The sequence below is a fragment of the Hippopotamus amphibius genome, chromosome 7 (genome assembly GCF_030028045.1).
Source record: "Hippopotamus amphibius kiboko isolate mHipAmp2 chromosome 7, mHipAmp2.hap2, whole genome shotgun sequence".
Taxonomy (NCBI): domain Eukaryota; kingdom Metazoa; phylum Chordata; class Mammalia; order Artiodactyla; family Hippopotamidae; genus Hippopotamus; species Hippopotamus amphibius.
The window spans coordinates 40,107,834-40,130,214 of record NC_080192.1 but is presented as its reverse complement, the minus strand read 5'-3'; the positions used below and the strand labels follow the sequence as shown (position 1 = coordinate 40,130,214).

General features: G+C 35.8%; 1 protein-coding gene across 3 annotated transcripts in view; it reads left to right on the top strand.

The window, feature by feature from the left end:
* Positions 1-22,381, top strand: part of NAV3 (neuron navigator 3) — an 826,584-nt gene that overhangs the window by 773,409 nt on the left and 30,794 nt on the right. For 2 of the 3 annotated variants that reach the window (XM_057740850.1, XM_057740848.1), the window contains 5 exons: positions 3,552-3,635; positions 13,360-13,471; positions 19,802-19,923; positions 20,926-20,946; positions 21,626-21,798. In XM_057740850.1, coding sequence (XP_057596833.1) covers positions 3,552-3,635; positions 13,360-13,471; positions 19,802-19,923; positions 20,926-20,946; positions 21,626-21,798 — 512 coding nt within the window. The remainder of the gene's footprint in view (positions 1-3,551; positions 3,636-13,359; positions 13,472-19,801; positions 19,924-20,925; positions 20,947-21,625; positions 21,799-22,381) is intronic. The other variant, XM_057740849.1, reaches the window with a different exon arrangement.

Sequence of the window (22,381 nt, the reverse complement as noted above, 5' to 3'; positions counted from 1 at the left end):
TTATTTGGTTGATAGGCTGTCACTGAATTCTGAATGAACAAATGCGATGCAGGCATTTTTCATAATGATATTCCATCTTATTGTTTAGTACCAGTTTATACACGTCTATTCAGATTATGTTATGTGATTCCAAAACTAAAGACAGTGTGTATTAAAAATATCTTCCCTTAACTGATATTCAGTCTTGTCTATTTTATTACCTTGACAGACTTCACCTGTCACAAGTAGGGAATATTCATCAACGTATTGATACTTTACTCTGGCTTGAAAATTATGCAGCTGCTAAGAGAAAAGTCAGAACCGTGTAAATGATGACTAACAGTTCCCCCAACAATCCACAATTTTTTCAAGTCATCATTTTATAAAGTTTTTCAGACAAGATATATTTTCCTATAGTTTAATCACTTAGATTCCATTTTTTTTCCTCCAGTGAGAAAAGATTATCACTGGTATAAATGCCTTCCTTTATTTACTTGTATTGCCTTTCCATTAATCCAATTGGTGAGAAATTTACCCATTTTTTATCTTCAAAGTAACAAAGCTATTATGATAAATTAAACCAAGGGGACATAAACTTAAAGCAGCTTTTCACGAACATACGGAGGCGAGTCAAAAATTATCCGCACTCTGGCTATAGAATTTATAGAAGTTTTAATATAACCTGAGTGCAGATAATTTTTGACTCACCCTTGTACTTTTAACATACTTTTCGTAGAGAACCATGTGACTCAAAATAAAATGTTCTTTTGTAACTAGTTACATGTTCTTGTAAATAAGTAATGAAGAACAATTTTCCAAACATTGAAAACTGATATCCTAATGGTGAACATTTTGTATTTGCTCAAGCTACCAAATACAAGCAATATATGCAGCATATTCTTCACAGTCCTGCTTTCTTTGTCATATTTTTAACTCCTATTAAGCTGATAAAATATGCACAGATGGTAAAAGGAAGTTATTTTCTATAAGTTTATACATTCAAGGACTCATGGTCCAACAATTAAACCTTACAGTTATTTGGGAGAATTGAAACTTTTCAATGTTATGCAAATCTTGCATTTCTTTCAGTGAATATTAACAAAGTTTTTCTATTTTAAAGGAAAACAAGCAATTTTAGCTCTAGGATTTAGTAACCCATTGTATCTTCATAGCAGGATTATTTTTAACAGTCTAAACTGGAATCAATACTAATGGTCATCATGGACAAATAAATTATAAATCACATAGAACATTGCTTTACAGCAAATTCTAACGCGTGCTGCACACCACATGGATGAATCTCAAAACACAAGGTTAAGCAAAAGAAAACTCTCACCAAGAAACTCATGTCATGTGATTCTACTCAGATAGTTTTAAAAATAGGCCAAGCTAAAACATAGTGTTTAGGGATACAAGCTTAGGTGGCCAAACTATATAGGGAAGCAAGGAAATAATTATCACACAGGTCACTATAGTGGTTATCTTTGTGGTAGGGAGAGGGGACAGAGATGGGGAAGGGGCAAGGGAGGACTCCCAGGATCTTCAGATGTCCTATTTCTTGACTCGGCTGCTGAGTGCATGAATTTTTGCTACCATAAACCAGTGAGCTGTACATTTTCATTTTGTTCACTTTTAACACAGTGTGAAGGTTAAGTAGAAGAGAAAGTCGGATATAACCTTATGCTAATTTCTGAGGGTACTAAGTCTGATGCAATGATATTCTTTGTCATTGGAAAAGTTTTGAACTATTAGATACTATTCCATTTTTTTTTAAGTGTTATTTGTCCAATCAAACATGCTAACAAATCTTGGAGTATAATTCTCAAGGTTGTGTATATGTGTGTGTTTGAGAGAGAGGGAAAGGGGGAAAGAGGGAGAAGGGAGTGGAAAAGAATAGAGGTGTTTTTTGTTGTTATTTTCAATTTTTTTATTGAAGTAGAGTTGATTTGCAATGTTGTGCTAATCTGTGCTGTACAGTAAAGTAACTCAGTTACACACACACACACACACACATATTCTTTTTTATATTCTTTTCCATTCTGGTTTATCACAGGATGTTGAATATAGTTCCCTGTGCTGTACAGTAGGACCTTGTTGTTTATCCATCCTATGTATGATAGTTTACATCTGCTAACCCCAAACTCCTAGTCCTTCCCTCCTCCACCCACCTCCCGTTGGCAACTACACGTCTGTTGTCTATGTCTGTGAGTCTGTTTCTGTTTTGTAGATAGGTGGGAAAAGAACAGAGTTTTACTTACTGATGGACTCAAGATTAATAGCATTTTCTACACAGTATCTTTCTCTATATTGCAGTGTCAGGAAAAGAAAGACATCCAGGATTAGCTCAGAGCTAAGAACAAAGACATCTTTGTATCATGATGCTATTGGAAGGGATTTGTACATTCTAGCTGTTACCAATAGTGGAATAAACTTCTGGCTGTTACTAATAATGAAACAAACATCTAGTGCCCTAATTCTTAGGACTCCTGTGATCCATTTGATAATAGGTACCTCAGCCTTTTGGCTCTGCTAGAGTTACAAGGTGATTTATTTTAATTGTATCCTCTCACTCCCTTCTCTCAAAAAAGTAATCTTTTGCCAAATTGTCCTACATACATAGTTTATTACAGATATAGGTTGTAAAATATTCTATACTCGTGCCTTTTTATGGATGCGATAAAATGAGATCACGTTGAGATAACATATCTGTGGCTCTACATCGAGCCACAGTGAGAGATTGAAGCATCTCTTCATGCTTAAAATTCTGTGGGTCAAGCTGTTGCATGTGGCATGTCAATAGAAATTGGCCTATTTTAGAGCTGAAATAAGATTGTAAAATACTTCTTAATTGTAAGAGTTCTAGTTATGTACTGCAATATGTATAATCCTTTGGGGTTTTATTTTAAAGCCACAAAAACTTAAATAAAATATGACAATATCGTTTCTAGCTGGCCTACCTACACTTCCTTAGTGGAAGGGAATAAAGTAGAAATAAAAGCCCTTTCTATTGAAAAGAGTTTGGAAAGTGAAGACAACTCTTTTCAATTCAATTCTTTGTACATAGAAAAAGAGGAAAGATAATGTTATAGTTGTCAGCAGATGTCTGGCACTTGGAGGAGAGCATCATTTCGATAGAGGAGCTAACAATATCTTCAAAGGTCATCATGCAGGTATAAAAATGAAGAACATTCGTCCACCGACGATTGCAGTGACCTCCTCTTGGGCTTTGAGTCTAAAACCTTGGCAACTCAGAATTTTATTCAATATTTTGGGTGTCAAATCCTCCATGATGTGCAAGTTAGAAGGTGTCATTATTTGCAAAATACCATTCCCTTTCAGGAGTTGAACTCACATTAAGTGTCAAGACTGAAACACTGATTTTTAAGCTGAAGTTTAGAAATAATAGATGAAGATTTGTGTTAAAGGGTAGTCAGCATTGAAAGCCAGCTATGACGTTCATAGTATTTAAAGAGTAAGAATACCTGAAATTAAGCATTTTGTAAAGTGAAGGTTTTCATCCATCCACATATGGTTCAGACATTTAAGATATATTCCTTCCGTTTTGTTCACAGGCTCACCTCGTAGCAGCTTTTGAAAAGAGTTTAGGGAATATGACTGGCCGACTGCAAAGTCTAACCATGACAGCGGAACAGAAGGTATGTTCAGGAATCGCCACTGGGGTTTGAGATAAGACAGCAAGTTGCATAGGATGTTTAAACAATACCTGAGATGCAGCTCCTTAGAAATAATACTGAGAGGGTCCATTCTAAAGTAAATTGGTACGGAATCTAAAAATTGCACTGATGAACTCAGTGACAAAAACAAGGATGCAAATACAGAGAATGGACTGGAGAACTCGAGGTATGGGAGGGGGCAGGGGGTGAAGGGGAAACTGAGACGAAGCGAGAGTAGCACAGACATATATATACTACCAACTGTAAAATAGTCAGTGGGAAGTTGTTGTATAACAAAGGGAGTCCAACTCGAGGATGGAAGATGCCTTAGAGGACTGGGGTGGGGAGGGTGGGGGGGACTCGAGGGTGGGGGGAGTCAAGGAAGGGAGGGAATACGGGGATACGTGTATAAAAACAGATGATTGAACCTGGTGTACCCCCAAAAAATAAAAAAAAATAAAAAAAATAAAAAATAAATAAATTGGAACAATTGCAAGATAATACCTTTTCTTTTCATATTTTAATTTAAAGACTTATGATTCTGATTAACCTATACTGGAACACACACACACACATGTTCTTTTTAGGCAGTCTATTATTTCACTTCTGACTGAAACTATTGAAAGAATATTTTATGTTAAGAAAAAGAAACAGAAGAGCTAGAATATTCTAGGAATAATTTGTTAAGCAGTTGACAAGAAATGCACTCTGACAAGAATTTTTAAAAATCCATCGTCTATAAGCCCAGTTATAGACCATGGCTGTGATCTGATATACTCATGAAGAAGGCCTGAAACAGAGGTTAGGGCTCTGTAAAGTAAGGGGCCTTAGGGTATAGTATCCTTGGGACAAGGGACAGTCCTGCGTAATTTTGGAGTAACAAGGACTAGCTGGCATCTGGGGATGCTGTCTTTGAAGTAAAGCTAAGTTACATCAAAAGCTTTAAAATAAACCTGAAAGATTTTACAGAGTAGAAGGGGGAATAGTTAAAAGAAAGAAATAGAGAATTTGGTTCACAAAGGCAGAAATTTCAAAAGGTCCACACTGGATAGAAAGAATCTGGACACTTTCCATATGATGGCCAGTAACTTACCTCCTTGCCATTAATTTGGTGGCCCTAACCTGAGTCCTTGGATGAGTGTCTAAAAAGTCTCTAAAACTGTGTAGAAATAGTTGTAATAATGGCATATGTGCATAATATGAGCAGATGTCCACAGTTTTCATCTAATTTTCAAAGAGATCCATAATCTAAAAAGTTTTGGATACTTTCAGAATCTGTACCTGTCCTTCCATAGGGATGGCTTCAATTTTGGCTTCAGTTCTGCAAAGTATGGCTTTGGCTTGAAAGAACTAGCATGTGTTACTGAGTTTTGTCAGTTTATGACTTTTTTTAAAGTTAAAAAAACCTGAACCATCCAATTAAACCAAAAGAGAAAATCAAATATTCCTATAGCTGCCTGGTATGATTATGAAGCTGTGTCCTGTTTGCCCTTATCTTTCATTCTCCTGTTTCATAGCTTTCCCCTGCCCATGATAGAGAACACTACCCATCCCTGTCAAGCCTGTTCCAAAAGAGAAGATAACCGACTCCTTTGACCATATAAATTTCATCCTAATCTTTTGTGGGGGATACAATTTACCATTTCACTATGTAACATAAGAACTCAGCAAATATAACTACAAGGCTCTTTTTAGGGCAGTCAAGTGGGAAAGATTATAAATGTTGGAGTCCAGTAGCCTTGAGTTTGAGTCTCGGTGAGGACTCTCAAGAGTTGTAGAATCTCCCTTTCCTAACCCTCAACTTTATCATTTTAGAAGTGGGAGTTGTAACTACCTTTTAGAATCATTATGAGGAATAAGTGAGATCCTATAATATGTCACAGGCAGTGGATAGTCAACAAATGTTACCTATCTTTATATTTCTCTCCCTTTTCCCCTTAAAAAATGTAAGATAAACCAAATTCATCATTGCCTATGTACCAGGCATATTGCTAGAAATTATGGTTAGTATTTAAGTCTCAATATCTTTTTTGTTTTTAGATTTATTTTTATGTGAACCATTTTTAAAGTCCTTATTGAATTTGTTACAATATTGCTTCTGTTTTATATTTTGGTTTTTTTGGTTATGAGGCATGTGGGATCTTAGCTCCCCGACCAGGGATCGAACCCACAGTCCCTGCATTGGAAGGCAAAGTCTTAACCACTGGACCACCCAGGGAAGTCCCTCAATATCTTTAAGAAGCCAAAATTAATATATTTTGCCTCTCCATATTTCCTTTAGCTCTTTTATATTTGTAGGCAAAATTTCTCATAGAAGTTGGAAATATATACATTTGTTAATTTATCTCTGTGAAAATTACCGAATATGTTAAAATACATCTCCATAATGCAAAGAATTATATAATTGTTTGCACAGTATCCTTGAAGTAACACTGCCAAAATTGCAAAGTTTCCTCAGTACATATCATGATGTCTACAATTGTCCCTTGCCATTTTTTTAACTGAAAATGGAATGATTGCTCTTTTAATTGAAAGCTGTATACACACAAAGAAACATTTATTTTATTTTATTAATATTAGGTTTTTTAACATTAACATTAGCATTGTATTAGAAATGTTTATTTCATTATATTATTTATTTAGCAATGTTTATTTTATTAATGTGAGATTTACAACTTGCTTTCTTTCCAAAGTGGTTTTGAGAATCTTATAAAATTTATTGGGTTATGATATAGCATAATTCAATGCCAGAATCTACTGAAGACCAGTAGAGGAATGTATATAACAAGGTGCTTGAGCCTGCGTAATTACTACCCCAAAGTTGTAATTCACTGAGCTGAATTGATCTCAAGGAAGCTAAGGCCCAAAGGGAGATTGCTTGGTGTGTTTAGTTTTCATTTTCTGGCCAGAAGAGCATAATTTAGATTGAAGAGACAAACTTTGGGGCATTGAATTCAAGGACAAATTTATTGTAAAGTTTCTTAAATTGGGGTCATGAAATAACAAAAGACAAAATCGGTGTTCAAATAGACATTTCTCTAAAAGCTGAGGGCATAACATTTAATCATATTTCAGTAAAGCCATTTCTTCAGGGAGCTGAGATAAAAGGGCATATTGCTCTCTGGTGATCCAACAATCCTGGGAGAAAAGAGCAGAGGTTTTGAAACTGTTCTAGAGTTCCAAGGTTCCTTTATGCATTTAGTCATTCACCAAAGTTATATTGAATTTCTGTTGTGTATGAAATACTGTTCTAGCTACTGAGAATTCAGCAGTGAAATACACACACACACACACACACACACACTTACATCCTAGTTTATAAAATATTCTAGTAGGTGACAGATTATGATAAAAATATAATTAAAATACATGGGACTTCAGGTGAAGATAAGTACCACTGAAAACTTTACAGTGGGGCTAACACGTGAAGAACCAAAGGCCAAGGTGGTCACATGTGCTTGGTTATCTACTGAAGAAATAGATAAGCTAAACTAGGACTCAGATCCACGACTCCTGCTTCAGTGTGTGATTTTCAACAATCATATGGCATTAATAGCCTGAAAACTGTTTAGTTAGGTTTATAGACCAAAATCACTCCCTTGAATTGTGCTCAAAATTTTTTCCTTGTTTCCAGATGCCAAGTCACACCAATTCTCTTGCCAAATGTATGTGCCAAAACACTACTTTTATATACTTATAGCCTTGTAAAAAAAAAAAAAAGACATGTATGAATAACTCAGGAGGCAGAAAATATGAGGTACAATTAGAAATACCACAGGACAGTGTCCTAAGTATTCTCACAGAGAACCATTGCATTTTCACACTAGATTGATTGATTGATCTTCTTTTATTGAAGTATAGTTGATTTACAATATTGCATTAGTTTCAGATATACAGCAAAATGATGCAATTATTGAATATATATATAGTTATAGCATAGTTATATCTATTCTTTTTCAAATCTTTTTCCCTTATAGGTTGTTACAAAACATTGATTATAGTTCCCTGTGCTATACAGTAGGTCCTTGTTAGTTATTTATTTTATATATAGTAATGTGTATATGTTAATGCAAAACTCCTATTCCCCCTCCCCCCCCCCCTCTTTAATAACCTTAAGTTTGTTTTCTATGCTCGTGGGCCTATTCACACTAATTTTAGAGGAGAGGTGGCACAGAGGAACCTTGTCAGGCTCTAGGAGGACGAGAAAAAATTAATTCAGGAGAGATGGAGGACTGTATGTTGTAGAGGAAGGAACACCATGAACGTGAACAGCAGGGAGGGAAATGGGAGATGTTAAGGGGAAAAGAAGGCATGTGGAGGGAAATGTGGAACCAAGGCTTGAAAGGTGCCTAAGGAATCTGGTCCTTGGAAACAAAGAGCCATTCAAAGGTTTTTGACACTAGACTAACATGATAAATGTTAGTTAATGAAGATCAACCTGGCAGCATTTCCCAGTAGTTTAACAGCATTCCCAGTAGCTTCCAGGAGAGCATGTGTTATAGAAGAGTAAGTCTATAAACAGGAGTAATTAAGATAATTGTCAATAATGCTGCCTAGAGGGTGACATTATCTATAAGTTTTGCCCTATACCAAACCTAAGGTTCAACAGATTGTGATGGTGACATAGTTTGATCAAGAAATTTATCTAGATTTCAGGTCCTTGTCCCTTGACTAGTACTTTTCCACCAAGATTCATTAAAAGAACTAAGACCTAATTCCCTGAAGCATCTATGATAAGTGATGAAACACCTTCTTATCACTGCAGCTGGAGTGGTGCTAGCTATCTACCTTCCTTGTCAGAATTGAAAGAATAGTCACTCAGATTATTGTTCAGGGTTTTATTTTCTTATGCTGCAATAAAGGTCATCTAAACAGCAAGAATTTTGCAAATCTTGTATCTGTGGTGCCAGAGGCAATTAGAACATCTATTAAGGCATGCTAGGTTAGTCTTATTGGAAGGTCAGGGCACAACAAAGAATATATTTTTGTATGAACAGTGGAGCTCAGATATTGACCCTTATGCTACCTATAAAGTCTAGGGTTTGCTCATTCTTACCTCTGTGAAACTACTTTTCTGGATGACTAGATGAATATACACTTAAATGTTAAAACTTAGGAAATTCAAAACCAACACTCTGGAAATTGATAATGTAGAAGCTAAAAATTTAGTTGAATTGGGTCTTTACATTAACTCTTCCTAGTTCAGGTTGAAATGTTTATCATCTAGAAGTGTTTTTAAAAATTCATCACTAGAGCTAGTGGGAAGTTGCTGTATAACAAAGGGAGATCAACTCAATGATGGGTGATGCCTTAGAGGGCCGGGACTGGGTGGGGGGGGAGTCGCAGGAGGGAGGGGTATGGGGATATGTGTATAAATACAGCTGATTCACCCTGGTGTACCTCATAACCTGATACAAGAGTGTAAAGCAATTATATTCCAATAAAGAGCTTAAAAAAAAATCATCACTAGACTTGGAAATACATTCATTAGCCTTTTAGGGCATAGGATAATTTGAATCCATTAGTTACTTATGGATTCAAGTTACTTATGCTACTGGTGTTTGATGAATGAAGTTCATTTAGATAGAACCAGAGCTGGCCAGGTTCTTTCAGTAGAAAACTTCACAAAATTTCAGGACACATGCAAAGGGATACAGAGTAGGGTGTGTTCAAAGAAACTATAGCTAGATAATGTGAGATTAACTGTGTCAATATGAAGAAGCAAAAGACAGGTTTAGTGGAAAAATTTTAAGAGCCCTGCCTAGAAGGTGAAGTAGAAGGTCAGGTTGGTTGATGAGATTTGGTGCCAAGCTGTGGGATTCTCAACAAAGCCTGCGTCCAGGAGAAATTTGGAAAGAGATCAGATGTAGTTAGGAAATTAGGCTGGAAAAACACCAAGCAAGACAAGTATTATGACACAATATTTGATCATTTTATTTTGAAGCATTTCAAGTCTGACCTTGATAACTTGTTTAGCCTCAGAGACATGTACAAAACAGAAGAGATACTGACTCCATTCAGCCTCTTTTACACAAGAAATTCTCAAATGAAACACTGGAATCTTACATGGTCAGCCTGTGTTTGGGGCCTTATTATCTTGAACGGCTCATTGTAGGTAAATGAAACTTCAGTTTGGTTCTCACATTTTCAGGTATCATTTTTGCAAAGTGGGAAGATCCTCTGCAGAGTTACTTCAGCCCCAGTCTTCTCTTTGGTACCTAATGAGGAGAGTAGGAAACTGAAAACTACTGATTTAGAGGAACAGACTTCAAATTCATCTCTTGATGGTATATACACTTTCCAGGTTCTTTCTGAAGGTTTAATAGGGATTCTCAAAACTTCAGTATCTTCTATTAAGTCACCTTTAAAATGAAAAGACTATGTGAAGATATTTCAGATTATCACATGATTTCATAGTTGGTAATCTCTGGAATTCACTTCTAATTATTTTTCTTATCCACACTCCCCACCATGGCCAAAAAAAGAAAAAAAAGAGGGGGGGGGAATCCATAGTTGTACTTGGAGGCAACATTGCAAGTTCCATGTATTATAGACATCTAAGAAAATATATAGCTTAAAAAACAAATGTGAACAATCAACTTTAATTACGAAAGGGAAAAAGGGAAGAATAGAAAGAAACTTTTAAAAAATTTGTTTCAGTCTGGTTTTCATTTTTAAATGCTTTATATTCACCTCTATACACTTTTGGAAAAAAGAGAAAGGAAAACCCACTTTACTGCCAACCAAAGGAAGTGATGCCACTGATTTAGCCATATTGAGACTTTAGGTTTATAATGAGTAATAAAGTTATTGACATTTTTAGTATATGGAATCCTAGGTGATCAGATGCCCTCTTGTTAAAAATAGGCAGTAGAGTTGAAGTTTTACAGCATTCTTTGAAGGGGAGATACACCTATTTAACATAAACCAGAACATTTGAACAAAATCATCCCAACATTTACTGAGCTCAGATCATAAATCAGGTGAAAAGATAAACTCTTCAACAACTGAATAAGCTGAATGCATTAAATGGTCTGGACCCATAGAGAAGGAACCTGTTCATTTTTCCTCAAAGGAAAACTAAGAGGTGTCACGTGTGTGGAGACATATCACCATGGCCCTTAGGGGTGAAGGGTGTTCAGAGTACATGAGAAAATCACATGGAAAGACTCCAAGAAAGAAGTGGTGCTAGTTTGAGTGATGGTGAGGGTAGATCTCTTTAACTGAAGTAAGAAAAAAAAAACATTTTTGCAGATATGGAGAGATAACTAGTTCAGGTTTGAACAGGTTATCAGTATAGAATTTAACTATCTTTTAAATTAGACAATGGAGTATTCTGTAGGTGCTTGCTTATACTTACAGCATTCTCCTAAAGAACTATTAATATGAATTTGGCACAACTGATGTCTTCATAGATGTGAGTTTCCCACATTATATAATGAATGTATTTCTTACCTAGTTAGTCTTCCTTTGGGCTTATTGTGCTACACTGAGTAACAACTACCCTGCTAATATCTGTTGTTGTTAAAAAGATACTTAACATTTTAGAGAGTGATCATTCTTCTATTTCATTAAACAGCTTTCTGAAAAATCGATATGACTGGAACATTCTACTTCTAATTTTTTTAGTAGTTTCTAGAAGAGATTTCTCTAGAAAAGAGTAAAATTTTGACTGTTAAAAAGTCACCCAACCCATAAAATTAAGCTAAATTTTTAGACATTTTCATGAGATTTCATTTTCATTTTTCCTCTTCAAACCTATAGCCAAATGTTTGAGCAGATTTTTAATCCAAAATACAAGCACTATTGATTTTAAATTCAAGGATGAAAATCTGACTATAATTAAAATTTAACATTCATCCTAGTCTGTATGTTGTAAAATTAACTACTTAAATTATGTGATTCATTAAGTATGCACTATAGGTATTCTTCTGTGAATAATTTCTGGTAAAAGCAGAATGAAATTTCCAGTAAATATTTTATCACTTGGGAGATTTATTTTAAATGGGAAGTATATTAAATTTTGGTAAAATTATCTGTTACTAGTTGGACAAGGGACAGAATATAGATAGAACTTGGAGAGACTGAGAAATTATGATTAATTGTATCTGAACTTTTTGTCATGGTATTGACAATTTTCACAAACATGTTCTTTTTCCTTTATGATAAATACAAATGAAATTACAGTCAAGTATTTGAAGATCCGTCTATGAATCAAGGAGGTCACTGTTGATTTTCCATTATGAGATTCTTTGACTTATAAGCTATTAAAAGTCTATAAGAGGGTTTGTTTTTTAAAAATACCTAACCGTCCTCTACCAGGAATATGACAGATACTCAAGGAAAATAGATATATGAGGTGCTGAGTATCTATTCTGAACTTGGATATCATTTCAATTAGCATCATCTGTCTTTTTTTAAAAAAAAGTGTCTGAGGCTGGAATAGTCATTGGACATTCTCATGTATGAAGCAGTTTCCTGCAAAGGCAGATGTCATGGTCCTGCCTATTTTCATATATACTGGGAGACATGAAGTAGGGATAAACTGCTTGCCATGGAGTGAAGAACCCAAGCCTGATTCTTTGGCTTTCTGCCAAAGACACTGGAGAAAATGATGAATGACAAATACATTATGGAGGAATTCTCCTCCTAAGAGGCTGACAATAATTCTAATTTTTAGGATTACTATCACTGCCAAGAAGGATACTCCTTGTTTTTGTGCTCGTGATGGAAATATTGCTTCTGCTGAAACAGCACTCCAGTTCCTTTTTGTTGTCGTTGTTGCTGTTATCTTCCTTATAGTGAGTTCTTTATTTCTGGTAAAGATATTCATTTAAATAACTATGGGAGATCAAGTTTATACAAGGATTTTCAGTGAGACTTAGCTTAAAATTACCCTTAATTCAATAAGAAAATAGGTGTTTTATAAAAATTTGATTTGAAAGCTTTTTAAATAATTTAACTATTTTAAGGACTATATATTACATATATTTCTATTCACTTTTTAAAAATTCCTGTATTGCTTTGGCCTGGTGAAACTAGGTCTTCGTAATAGAAATTTTGTTGGACAAAAAGTGCCGGAATCTAAGATGACCTTGATATGACAGCAGATTTAATAACATGGCTAACAGGAGTGAGTTAGGAATGAATTCCAGGTTTTGGGTGAAGGGGAAAAAAAAAAAAAAAAAAAAAAAAAAAACAGGTTTTGTTATTGAGAAGAAAGAATCTATTTCCCAAGTGCAAAATAAATGAGAAAATCTAAAATCACTCATTTCACAAAAACTCAGGGTTTCCTGTTAACAGTAAATGCAATATGATGTACCAATGCAATAATAGTATTTATCTATGTAATATAATCATGGGTAGTATTAATAAGTTTGGTATCTAAAATGAGCAATGTGATATCTTGCTTTATGTAGTACTGGTCAGCTCTGGATACCACCCTTTTAAAGAAATAAAGACTATTCAGATCACATCTATAAGAGGATAACCAAGATGTTATATTTTAATTCTCTGTTACATTTACCTTCTTATATTTACAAGTAAGAGGTTGTAAGATACAACTTGAAAGGTCAGCCAGGCATCCACATCTACCAGGACATTAGTACTACATATAATCAAACTCATTTGATAGTGAGCTCTGAATAAAAACATTTTTACTTTCCTCTCTAAGTATTAAAGCTCCTAAATTCTCTTTGTTTCACAGGAGTCTGAACTGATCGAACTAAGAGAAACCATTGAAATGCTGAAGGCCCAGAACTCTGCTGCCCAGGCAGCCATTCAGGGAGCGCTCAATGGTCCAGACCACCCTCCCAAAGGTATATTTAGAAATTTTGCCTTTTTTCATCCAATCTGATAGGCACCTATTTTTATTTATTCGTTAGAGCACAGCTGCTTTTACTCAGTGGCACTGCCTTTTATAAGTTGCTATTAATGTAGTCAGAATCTCAGAATTTAAGAACAGTAGCCTTCGGTATCAAACTGACCTTAAGGAGTTTTCTTCTACAGTCGAACACTTTTCTCTCCACTTGATTTGGTGAAGGTGGGTCTGGGGAGGTTGGTTTATGTATTCATATCTGCCTTCAAGCAAAACAAACCTGGGAAGGCGTATGAAAATCTAAATCTGTGTGTAAAAATACAATAATCAATATGGTGAAGTAGTGGATATTGGGAGCAACTCGTCCTGGGAGGGGGCAATAAAAAGATACATTTTTTTGTAGAGAACTTAAAAACAGTAAGAAAATGGACTAAAAGTTGGTGTGTTTTCAATTATTACCGTGCTTCAACAGTTGTAAACAATGGTAAAATAATCTTCTCTGCCACCAACCCCCACTCCTTAAATTGCCACTGAAGAAAAAATACTCTTTGATAATGTCATGTCATTTTTTTCTTTATGTTGGTTCTACTTATTCCTATTCTAACTCTTTTCAGTAGCATTCAATATGCTCAACTCGTTACCAGTTGAAAAATGCTTTCCTAAATAGTGAGTGCTCTATCATCTTTCTTCCCATTTCCAGATGGATTTTGGGAAAGTTTGATGGAATCTTTCAATGTCTTCAACAGCCAATCCACTTCAGACCACTGGAGTGTGGTTTCTCTTTCCACTACTCCACCAGAACTGTTCTCCCCAGCATCAATAATGACTTAGATGAAATGAAAAACGTCCACTACATAATATAGAAAGAAAGTACTGCTTAAAAAAAAAAATGACTTAGATGACTCTAAATCCAGTACATTTAAAATTCTTATTGTATGTGTTGTGCAAATACTTCTTCTAATGCTCATGACATCCACATTCTTAGTTTTTCTTCTGCTCCTTTGAAGTTTCTTTCACAGTTTCTCTTGCAGATTTACTCGTTTGTATGCATTCATTAAATGTTGATGTTTCTTAGAACCCAGCCCTAAACTGCCTTCCATTATGATTTTATATATTATGATTCTCTTTCTCCTATCGAAAATTTTGTTCAAGCTCATCTAGTACCCTATAATTATTATTTGTGTGTTGATAACTGTCAAATATCTCTCCATTGTCAGGCTCATCTCTTGAGTTACCGATCTGTATATCCAGCTGCCAAAGAGAGAACTCTATTTGGTTATCTTTGGATGTCTGTTTGTTACCTGAAACTCAAGTTCTCCAAATTTGAACTTGTCTTCTTCCTTCTCAGACCTGCTTTGCCTTCAGTGTTCCTTTCTCAGTAAACATCATCACCCCCCTTCCATACTGCCAGAAATCCTCCTCTTCTCACTCAGTAAATCACTAAGTTCTGTTGATTCCACCCCTTAAATATCTCTTGTTCCCTTTTCTCCGATCCTACTATCACCATTCCTCATATCTCCCCTGAACTATGACCAGAAACTCCTAAGTAGCCTTCCTGCTCTTCATCTTTCACCTCTTCATGCCATTCTTCACACTGAGACCAGAGCAATTGTCTAACAATATGTATCTAACAGGTATCCCATTGCCTTTAGATGAAATACAGACTCTTTAACATGACATAATTGGTCTTTACCAGCTTCATTTATTCAACAGGTATTTATTGATATTACCATTTATGTGCTAGATACTGTTCTAGACCTTATGTCTTACTATTTTGTCATGTTGTGTATTTCATATTCAGCTATCCTGAACTTCTTTCAGTTCTTCAAAAGGTCTTTATATATTCTCTTTGTTCTACTTGGAACTTTATACTCTGTTTGTTCAGCATAAAAACTTTTTGAGGGCTTCCTAGGTGACGCAGTGGTTAAGAATCTGCCTGCCAATGCAGGGGACACGGTTTTGATCCCTGCCCCAGGAAGATCCCACATGCTGAGGAGCAGCTAAGCCCGTGTGGCACAGCTATTAAGACTGTGCTTTAGAGCCCATGAGCCACAACTATTGAGCCCATATGCTGCAACTACTGAAGCCCACACACCTAGAGCCCATGCTGCACAACAAGAGAAGCCACGGCAATGAGGAGCCCGTGCACCACAACAAAGAGTAGCCCCCGCTCACCGCAACTAAACAAAGCCCTCCGTAGCAACAAAGACCCAACACAGCAAATAAATAAGTAAACAAACAAACAAACAACTTTTTGAGGTCTTGCAAAAGTTAGCCTAAACATGCCTCCCCGAGTCTTAAACTATATGAGGACCCTTTGTGATATGTTTCTGGAAGTAACTGTACTTCCCTCATCAAAATTTGCATTACACTTTGGTGCCATAATTTATTTATGGTCTATCTTTCCTGATCGATGGCAGGGTGGTTTGTTTTCTTAATCCTTAATCCTGACCATAATGATGCCTTGCACATAAAAGGGGCTTATTCAATTTCATAGAAAAGATTAATATAATTTTTAAAAACTTGAAATTTAACTTTTAGGAAAACAATTATATAAAGTAAGATATACTGAAATTGAAGGACAAACTAGTTCTCTAGGGGCTACTTCTGTTAAGAATTTAGCAACTTTCCATGTGGGGGAGTTAATTTGTATGTGGCATGGAAAATTACTACATATTTAAAGTTTATCTTAGAGCTATAATAAAGCAGCTTATGTTCTAAATCTTCATGTCGTAAATAGGTCCAGAAGGGATTTAAAAAGACTTAATCCTTTCTTTACCACAGTACAAGTCACTGCAGTAAAACTTTCTGGAAAGATTCCTTTTATCTCAGGCAACAGGTAGCTTAATATATCTACTGGAATTGAAAAATAGGAATTCCTTTGCTCAGAAATGTGGGAGGGGTGCCTAAAATGAACAAAACGATAACAGTTAATATTCAAATTGGTCAAGAAAGATTAAAAAATAATTTTATAAGATTTAAAACTAACAAAAACAAATAGTTTTAAAGGATTGAATGTATATAGAATATTCAGATTGTGTTTCTGTAATATTAAAACTCAATTATGCCCTGAGTGAATAATAAGAATATGTTTATTCAACAAGTACTTATTGATCACCTACCACATGCTATACTCTGTATAAATCCCTGAATATGTAATGGTAAACAAACTGAACATAGTCTTTGTCTCCATTAAACTTTTTTTCTAATTTATTTATTTATTTATTGGCTGCATTGGGTCTTTGTTGCTGCACACGGGCTTTCTCTAGTTGCAGTGAGCAGGGGCTGCTCTTCATTGCAGTGCACGGGCTTCTCATTGCGGTGGCTTCTCTCATTACAAGGAAGGGCTCTAGGCGCGTGGGCTTCAGTAGTTGTGGCATGTGGGCTCAATAGTTGTGGCTCACGGGATCTAGAGCACAGAGTCAGTGGTTGTGTCGCACAGGCTTAGCTGCTCTGCGGCATGTGGGATCTTCCTGGTGCAGGGATGGAACCCGTGTCCCCTGCATTGGCAGGAGGATTCTTAACCACTGCACCACCAGGGAAGCCCTCCATTACACTTTTAATCTTAAGGGAGAGTGGAAATAAGGAATTGTTGTCATGTTGGTATAGCTGAATGTGCATACAAAACAGAAGTACTAAAATGGGCAAGAATGTGTGCCATGGAGAGCAAGGGTACAAGGGAACTTACTCTGGTTACACAGTCAAGAAAGGCCTTTACGAGATGCAGCGTATAAAGGGAGATCCAAGGATTAATTATCAAGGCATATTGTAAATATTGAGAGAGGAGCATTCCAGGAGGGTCTTGAGACAGAAAAGAGATTAGTGCCTTTATGGAACTGATACAAGAAAGACAGTGACCAAAGGTAAAATAAGTAGAACCAGATTAGAGAGATTAATACTGACCAGATTACTAAGGGATCTTCAGGCCATATTTAAGAGTTGGAATGTTTTCTATTCTCATTAAAATGGAAATCTATTGGGAAGTCTTAAGCAAGGGAGTGATGGTGAGGTTTTTCTTTGGAAAGATTTCTCTAACTATGATTTGTAGAATGCTTTAAAAGTAAGTTGGACAGCTGTTCTTTCTTAGAGCAGGTAGCTGATGGTGGTGGCTTGAACTAGAACAGTGATGATGCAAAGGGTGGGAAGTGGAAAATGAATGAATGAATAAACATGTCCTCAAATATATATTTTTAAAATAAGCTTCTCCATTTATTCAGATTGTTGATATTCATTTGGTCAGCTCTTCTTTACTGAGCTCTATGGTGCCTCATGTACTCAAATACAAACACTAGAAAAGAATTGTCAGAGAAAAGTAAAATGCATTCCCTTAATTCCATGATTTTATTGAAACTATGCCCTTTCCAATCTTTACTGGAAATGTGGTCATAATTGAACATAACTAATATCTCCAAGGACTACTTTTGACCTACGATTATAAGAATTCACCTATCTTTTTAAATTTTGGGATTAATTGAAGTCAAATATAATTTATTAATCCTAGATATAATAAAAATTCTGGAATACTTTAATGCTTAATACATCTGTTTCATTTGTAAAAGTCAGTTATGAAGGGAAAAATAGCAAATACTAATCTTGTTCAGAAAAGCTTATAGCCAACTGCAGCAGAAATATATAACACAAATACCTACACATACTTTTATTGCTTATTCATATAATTTCCATATTAGTTGATTAAGGGATACTGTGTCTCTTTATTGTTGAATCAAAACAACAAAAATAAATAATTTGATTTAGGTTTTGGCACTGGTAATGTTTGGGGCATGCAAAAACAGTAAATGTTCTCATCATTTAAGAAAATACTTTTGGACCAAACGCCATGCATTCTTTAAAACAGCTCTGTTTTTTCCCTCCTATAAAATTTTTCGGCATGGTTATTCTCTTAATGGAAAAAATAAAGTACTTATTGTATGTATGTATATGAGATTAAGGATGGAGATATGTATATGTATATTATACACCCACACATATTTATTGTATGTTTTGAAAGTAACCCATTACAGTTTCATTGTCATAGGTCATGTTACTGTTAAATTAGTCAACTGGAAAGGTTTGATTATATACTGTTATTTCTATGGGAACTTTTTGACAGCCATATAGTAATTTCTGACATCTTATAAATTCCACTAAGATTTCTTTGCTTGGCTAATCTGCATTGATACCAATTAAATATAACAATAGAAATGGCCCTAAGAGCAAATTTGACCTTAAAATAATTTTATACATTATTAGTGTCTACACTAACACTTTAGATAAGTTCACTGTGAGTAGAAATCATTTCAATTTTAATGACTCCAAATAAATCTTATAAGCTGATTGTATGGAGTAAGTGAATATCTTCAAAAAGTGATTTAGTACAAAATATCTTATTAGGTAGAGAAGCACTGCATGCTTTTTAGGACTATATAGAGGTCATATTACCTGGCAGTTAGTACAATAGACAGTAGGATCCTTCTAAGTCCCACTGTTTTTCAGCTATGTGACCTACAGGGAAAATTTAATAATTACACTCATCTCAGTGGTTTGCTTTAAGAGTAAAAGTAGATACTCCCAGAGCAGAGTAAGCACCTAGTAAAAGCTGGCTTTATTATTACCTGTTGTTACTATTGTTACTGCTATTACTCATTCCAAGTCATGGACAGTGATTAGGGGTCTGATGGCAGAATTGCACTGTCTTGAGTATGATTTCTGTTTAGTTCACAAATGCAGTCTGCCCAGATTCTCTCTGGAGGACCTTCGTCCCATCGGCTCTTTGACCTTGGTCAAGTTACTTAACTTCTTTGCACTGCAATTGCCCCATCTATGGGACAAAGTGCTTAGATGACTTGCAACGTTTGTTTTGGCTCTAATGAGGTATGATTCCATGAAGTGGAAAGTTAATATTTTGGCTTCGGTAGCTTTATTCAAAGGACAAATATTGAAAAGACACAATTAATTATCATGCCATTATGAATTTCCATTTACTCCATGGAACAAATGATTTGGAATAAATCATTTTGGAAGTGCTATTTGATCCAGGTATTCAGTAAAAATCACTAGCATAGCATTTCGTTTTGGGACAAAACTCAGAATTCATTAAACCACCAGTGCTACAGACTTACTTGAGATTCCCATTGAATCTTAATTAGAAACCCAGTTAATTAAAGCAAATATGGTTGTACTTTATTAAGCTTATAAAACCAAAACTGCATTGAAATGATCTATACAAAGCCGTGTTGACTTTTATAAGAGGACTTCCTCTCAGAAAGCCTAAAAGTCTTATTTGTTCAGATCAAAAGTCTTTATGAGTAAACATGATGCTCTCTGTGGCTAGATCTCCGCATCAGAAGACAGCATTCCTCCGAAAGCGTTTCTAGTATCAACAGTGCCACGAGCCATTCCAGCATTGGCAGTGGTAACGATGCCGACTCCAAGAAGAAGAAAAAGAAGAACTGGGTAAGCCATTAGCATTCATCTAACTCAGAAGCTTATTACTGCACAGTGAGTCAGGCTTTTTCCTTTTGGGCTTTAGAGATCCACAGCTGTTTCCAGTGTCTCATTCAAGTGACTGACACCTCAAATGCTACACTCATCACCAAAATTAGGGCAGCATGGTGCTGAAGAGCAAACGTTTTGGAGTTGGGACTAATTAAACTTGGATTTGAATCCCAGCTCTGAAGCTTACTATTTGGATCTTAAGCAAGTTACTTTACCTTTGGGGGTGCCTAAATTTTCTCATCTGTAAAAATTGGATAATTAATACTGACCTTATAGATATATTGTAAAGAAAGATAGGATAACATCTGTAAATGAATGGCTCAGAGCAGGGGCCTATTGTGGAGATGGAGATGAAGAAGAAGAAAGAGATGATGGTGATGCTGATGGTGGTGATGGTGGTGGTATTGATGGTAGGGGTGATGCTGGTGATGGTGGTAAAGTTGCTGATGGAGGAAGAGGAGGAAAAATGGAATTGGTAAAAGGGAAAGAAGAGACCTTGAAAGCCTCTCCACCCCTTGCATCAATAGGGCTTATAGTGTGAATAAACTGTCACTGTGAAAGAAATCAGCTATATTTATTTTTACCAAAAGAACATAGGAAAAATACAGAAATGTACTTTAACAAAACTATCCCTTAAATTTGCTAGAAATATAATTTATGTTGTTAACTAATTGCTGAAAAACTGAGGGGAAGATGCTATCACTGCAAAATGTTTAAAAACAATGAAGTAAAGGATTTCTTTTAATGCCATGAAAGAAAAGTAGATTTTAAGTAAGTAGAACTCTTGATGAAATCCAAAATATAACTAGCAGAGGATTTTACTGGAGTGCTTTCTGTAAATAATGAGAGAAATATCTTTTTTGTTTTAAAAAAAAATGTTTATGCAGGTAATATTTTAAAATACTGATCAGCCTTCATTCCCTTGATTTGTAATTCCACACTCTTTCATGTTTCTGCAAGGTGAACTCTAGAGGAAGTGAGGTGAATATAAACCGTGGACAATTTGGCATGCATTTATAAAAATACCCACCCTTGGCATGAATGCTATTCATTTTGGCAGGAGGCTTTTATACCTTTTAAAAACAGATTACCTTGTATGTCTTTTCTTTGTGTCTTTTCATTTTAATCTCCAATTTTAAAGAGAAGTAAAACTACTTTCCAAATAGCGCTGTAGGGCGTACCAATTCTGGTTTCGCATAGTCCGAGAACTGAAAATTTGAATAGAAACTCACAATTAATGAGGTGTTAGGTGAATTTGATTTCATTTTGCTTTTTAAGTTTATCCTGTCAGCAGGCCCTGACTTGATTGTAGCGCTAAAGTGGCCATTTAAAACAAATTGCCTTGAAGAGAGGAGCATTCTGAACGGAGATCCCTTCAAGGTACTTCGTTTTAAATGAGTACTCTGACAGCCATGCCCTTGACCCTGCACTGTTTAAAAGCCTTCCATGTTTGCGCTGCGCTGGATTAATACAAGAATAAAACAACAACACAAAACACGGTATCTTTTTTTTTTAGAGATACTGTGCTGCAGCTGTTAATCCTTTGCTTATACATACTGACCCCAGGCAGTGGCTAGGATGGCACCTGCAAACTAACGGCCCAAAGCAAGATGTCCCCAGTGCAAATAGACGAGGAAGGTAATTTCTGTTCTTCTTACAGCTGAGAAGCTCATTCAAACAAGCCTTTGGGAAGAAAAAGTCCACCAAGCCTCCTTCCTCACATTCAGACATTGAAGAGCTTACTGATTCGTCCCTTCCAGCGTCCCCCAAGTTGCCCCACAGTGCCGGTGACTGTGGGTCAGCCTCCATGAAGCCCTCGCAGTCCGCCTCGGCGTAAGTCACTCCCTCTGCCAGATGCCGAAGTGTTTGCTAAAGACAGCTTCAGGCTGAGCCTAGATCTGTGTTGTAAATGGAACCACAGCACCATCTCTATACTGATTATTTTCAGGTCTTCCCTAGATTAGCAGACAGCATTTGTTTCTCTTCAGTTTTCCATAGAACTTGAGTGTTTCTTGATCTCATGCTCCCCTTTCCTAAGTTATTATTTTCCCTTCTTTTCACTTGCATTTGTCTGTGTATCTGTCTAACTGTGCATTAAATGCAGGTCACCCCTTGTCTGGCCACCAAAGAAACGGCAAAATGGCCCTGTGATCTACAAGCATAGATCCCGGTAAAATGGAGTGTGATGCATGAAAACTGCAGAGATCCTGGTTCTAACCTAAGCAGTGTTCACTCTTGCTTTTTCTAAAATCACTCGCATGCATTTCAACAATTACTACCTCCTCTGTCCTCCTGTTTTGGAAGTAAAATTTGGTTTCCTCAAACCAAACTGCAATCCATTTTTCTTTAACTGTGTTAAATAATCTAGCATAGAATTTTTTTTTGTAGTATCCCACTAATTGATGTTACAAGAAAG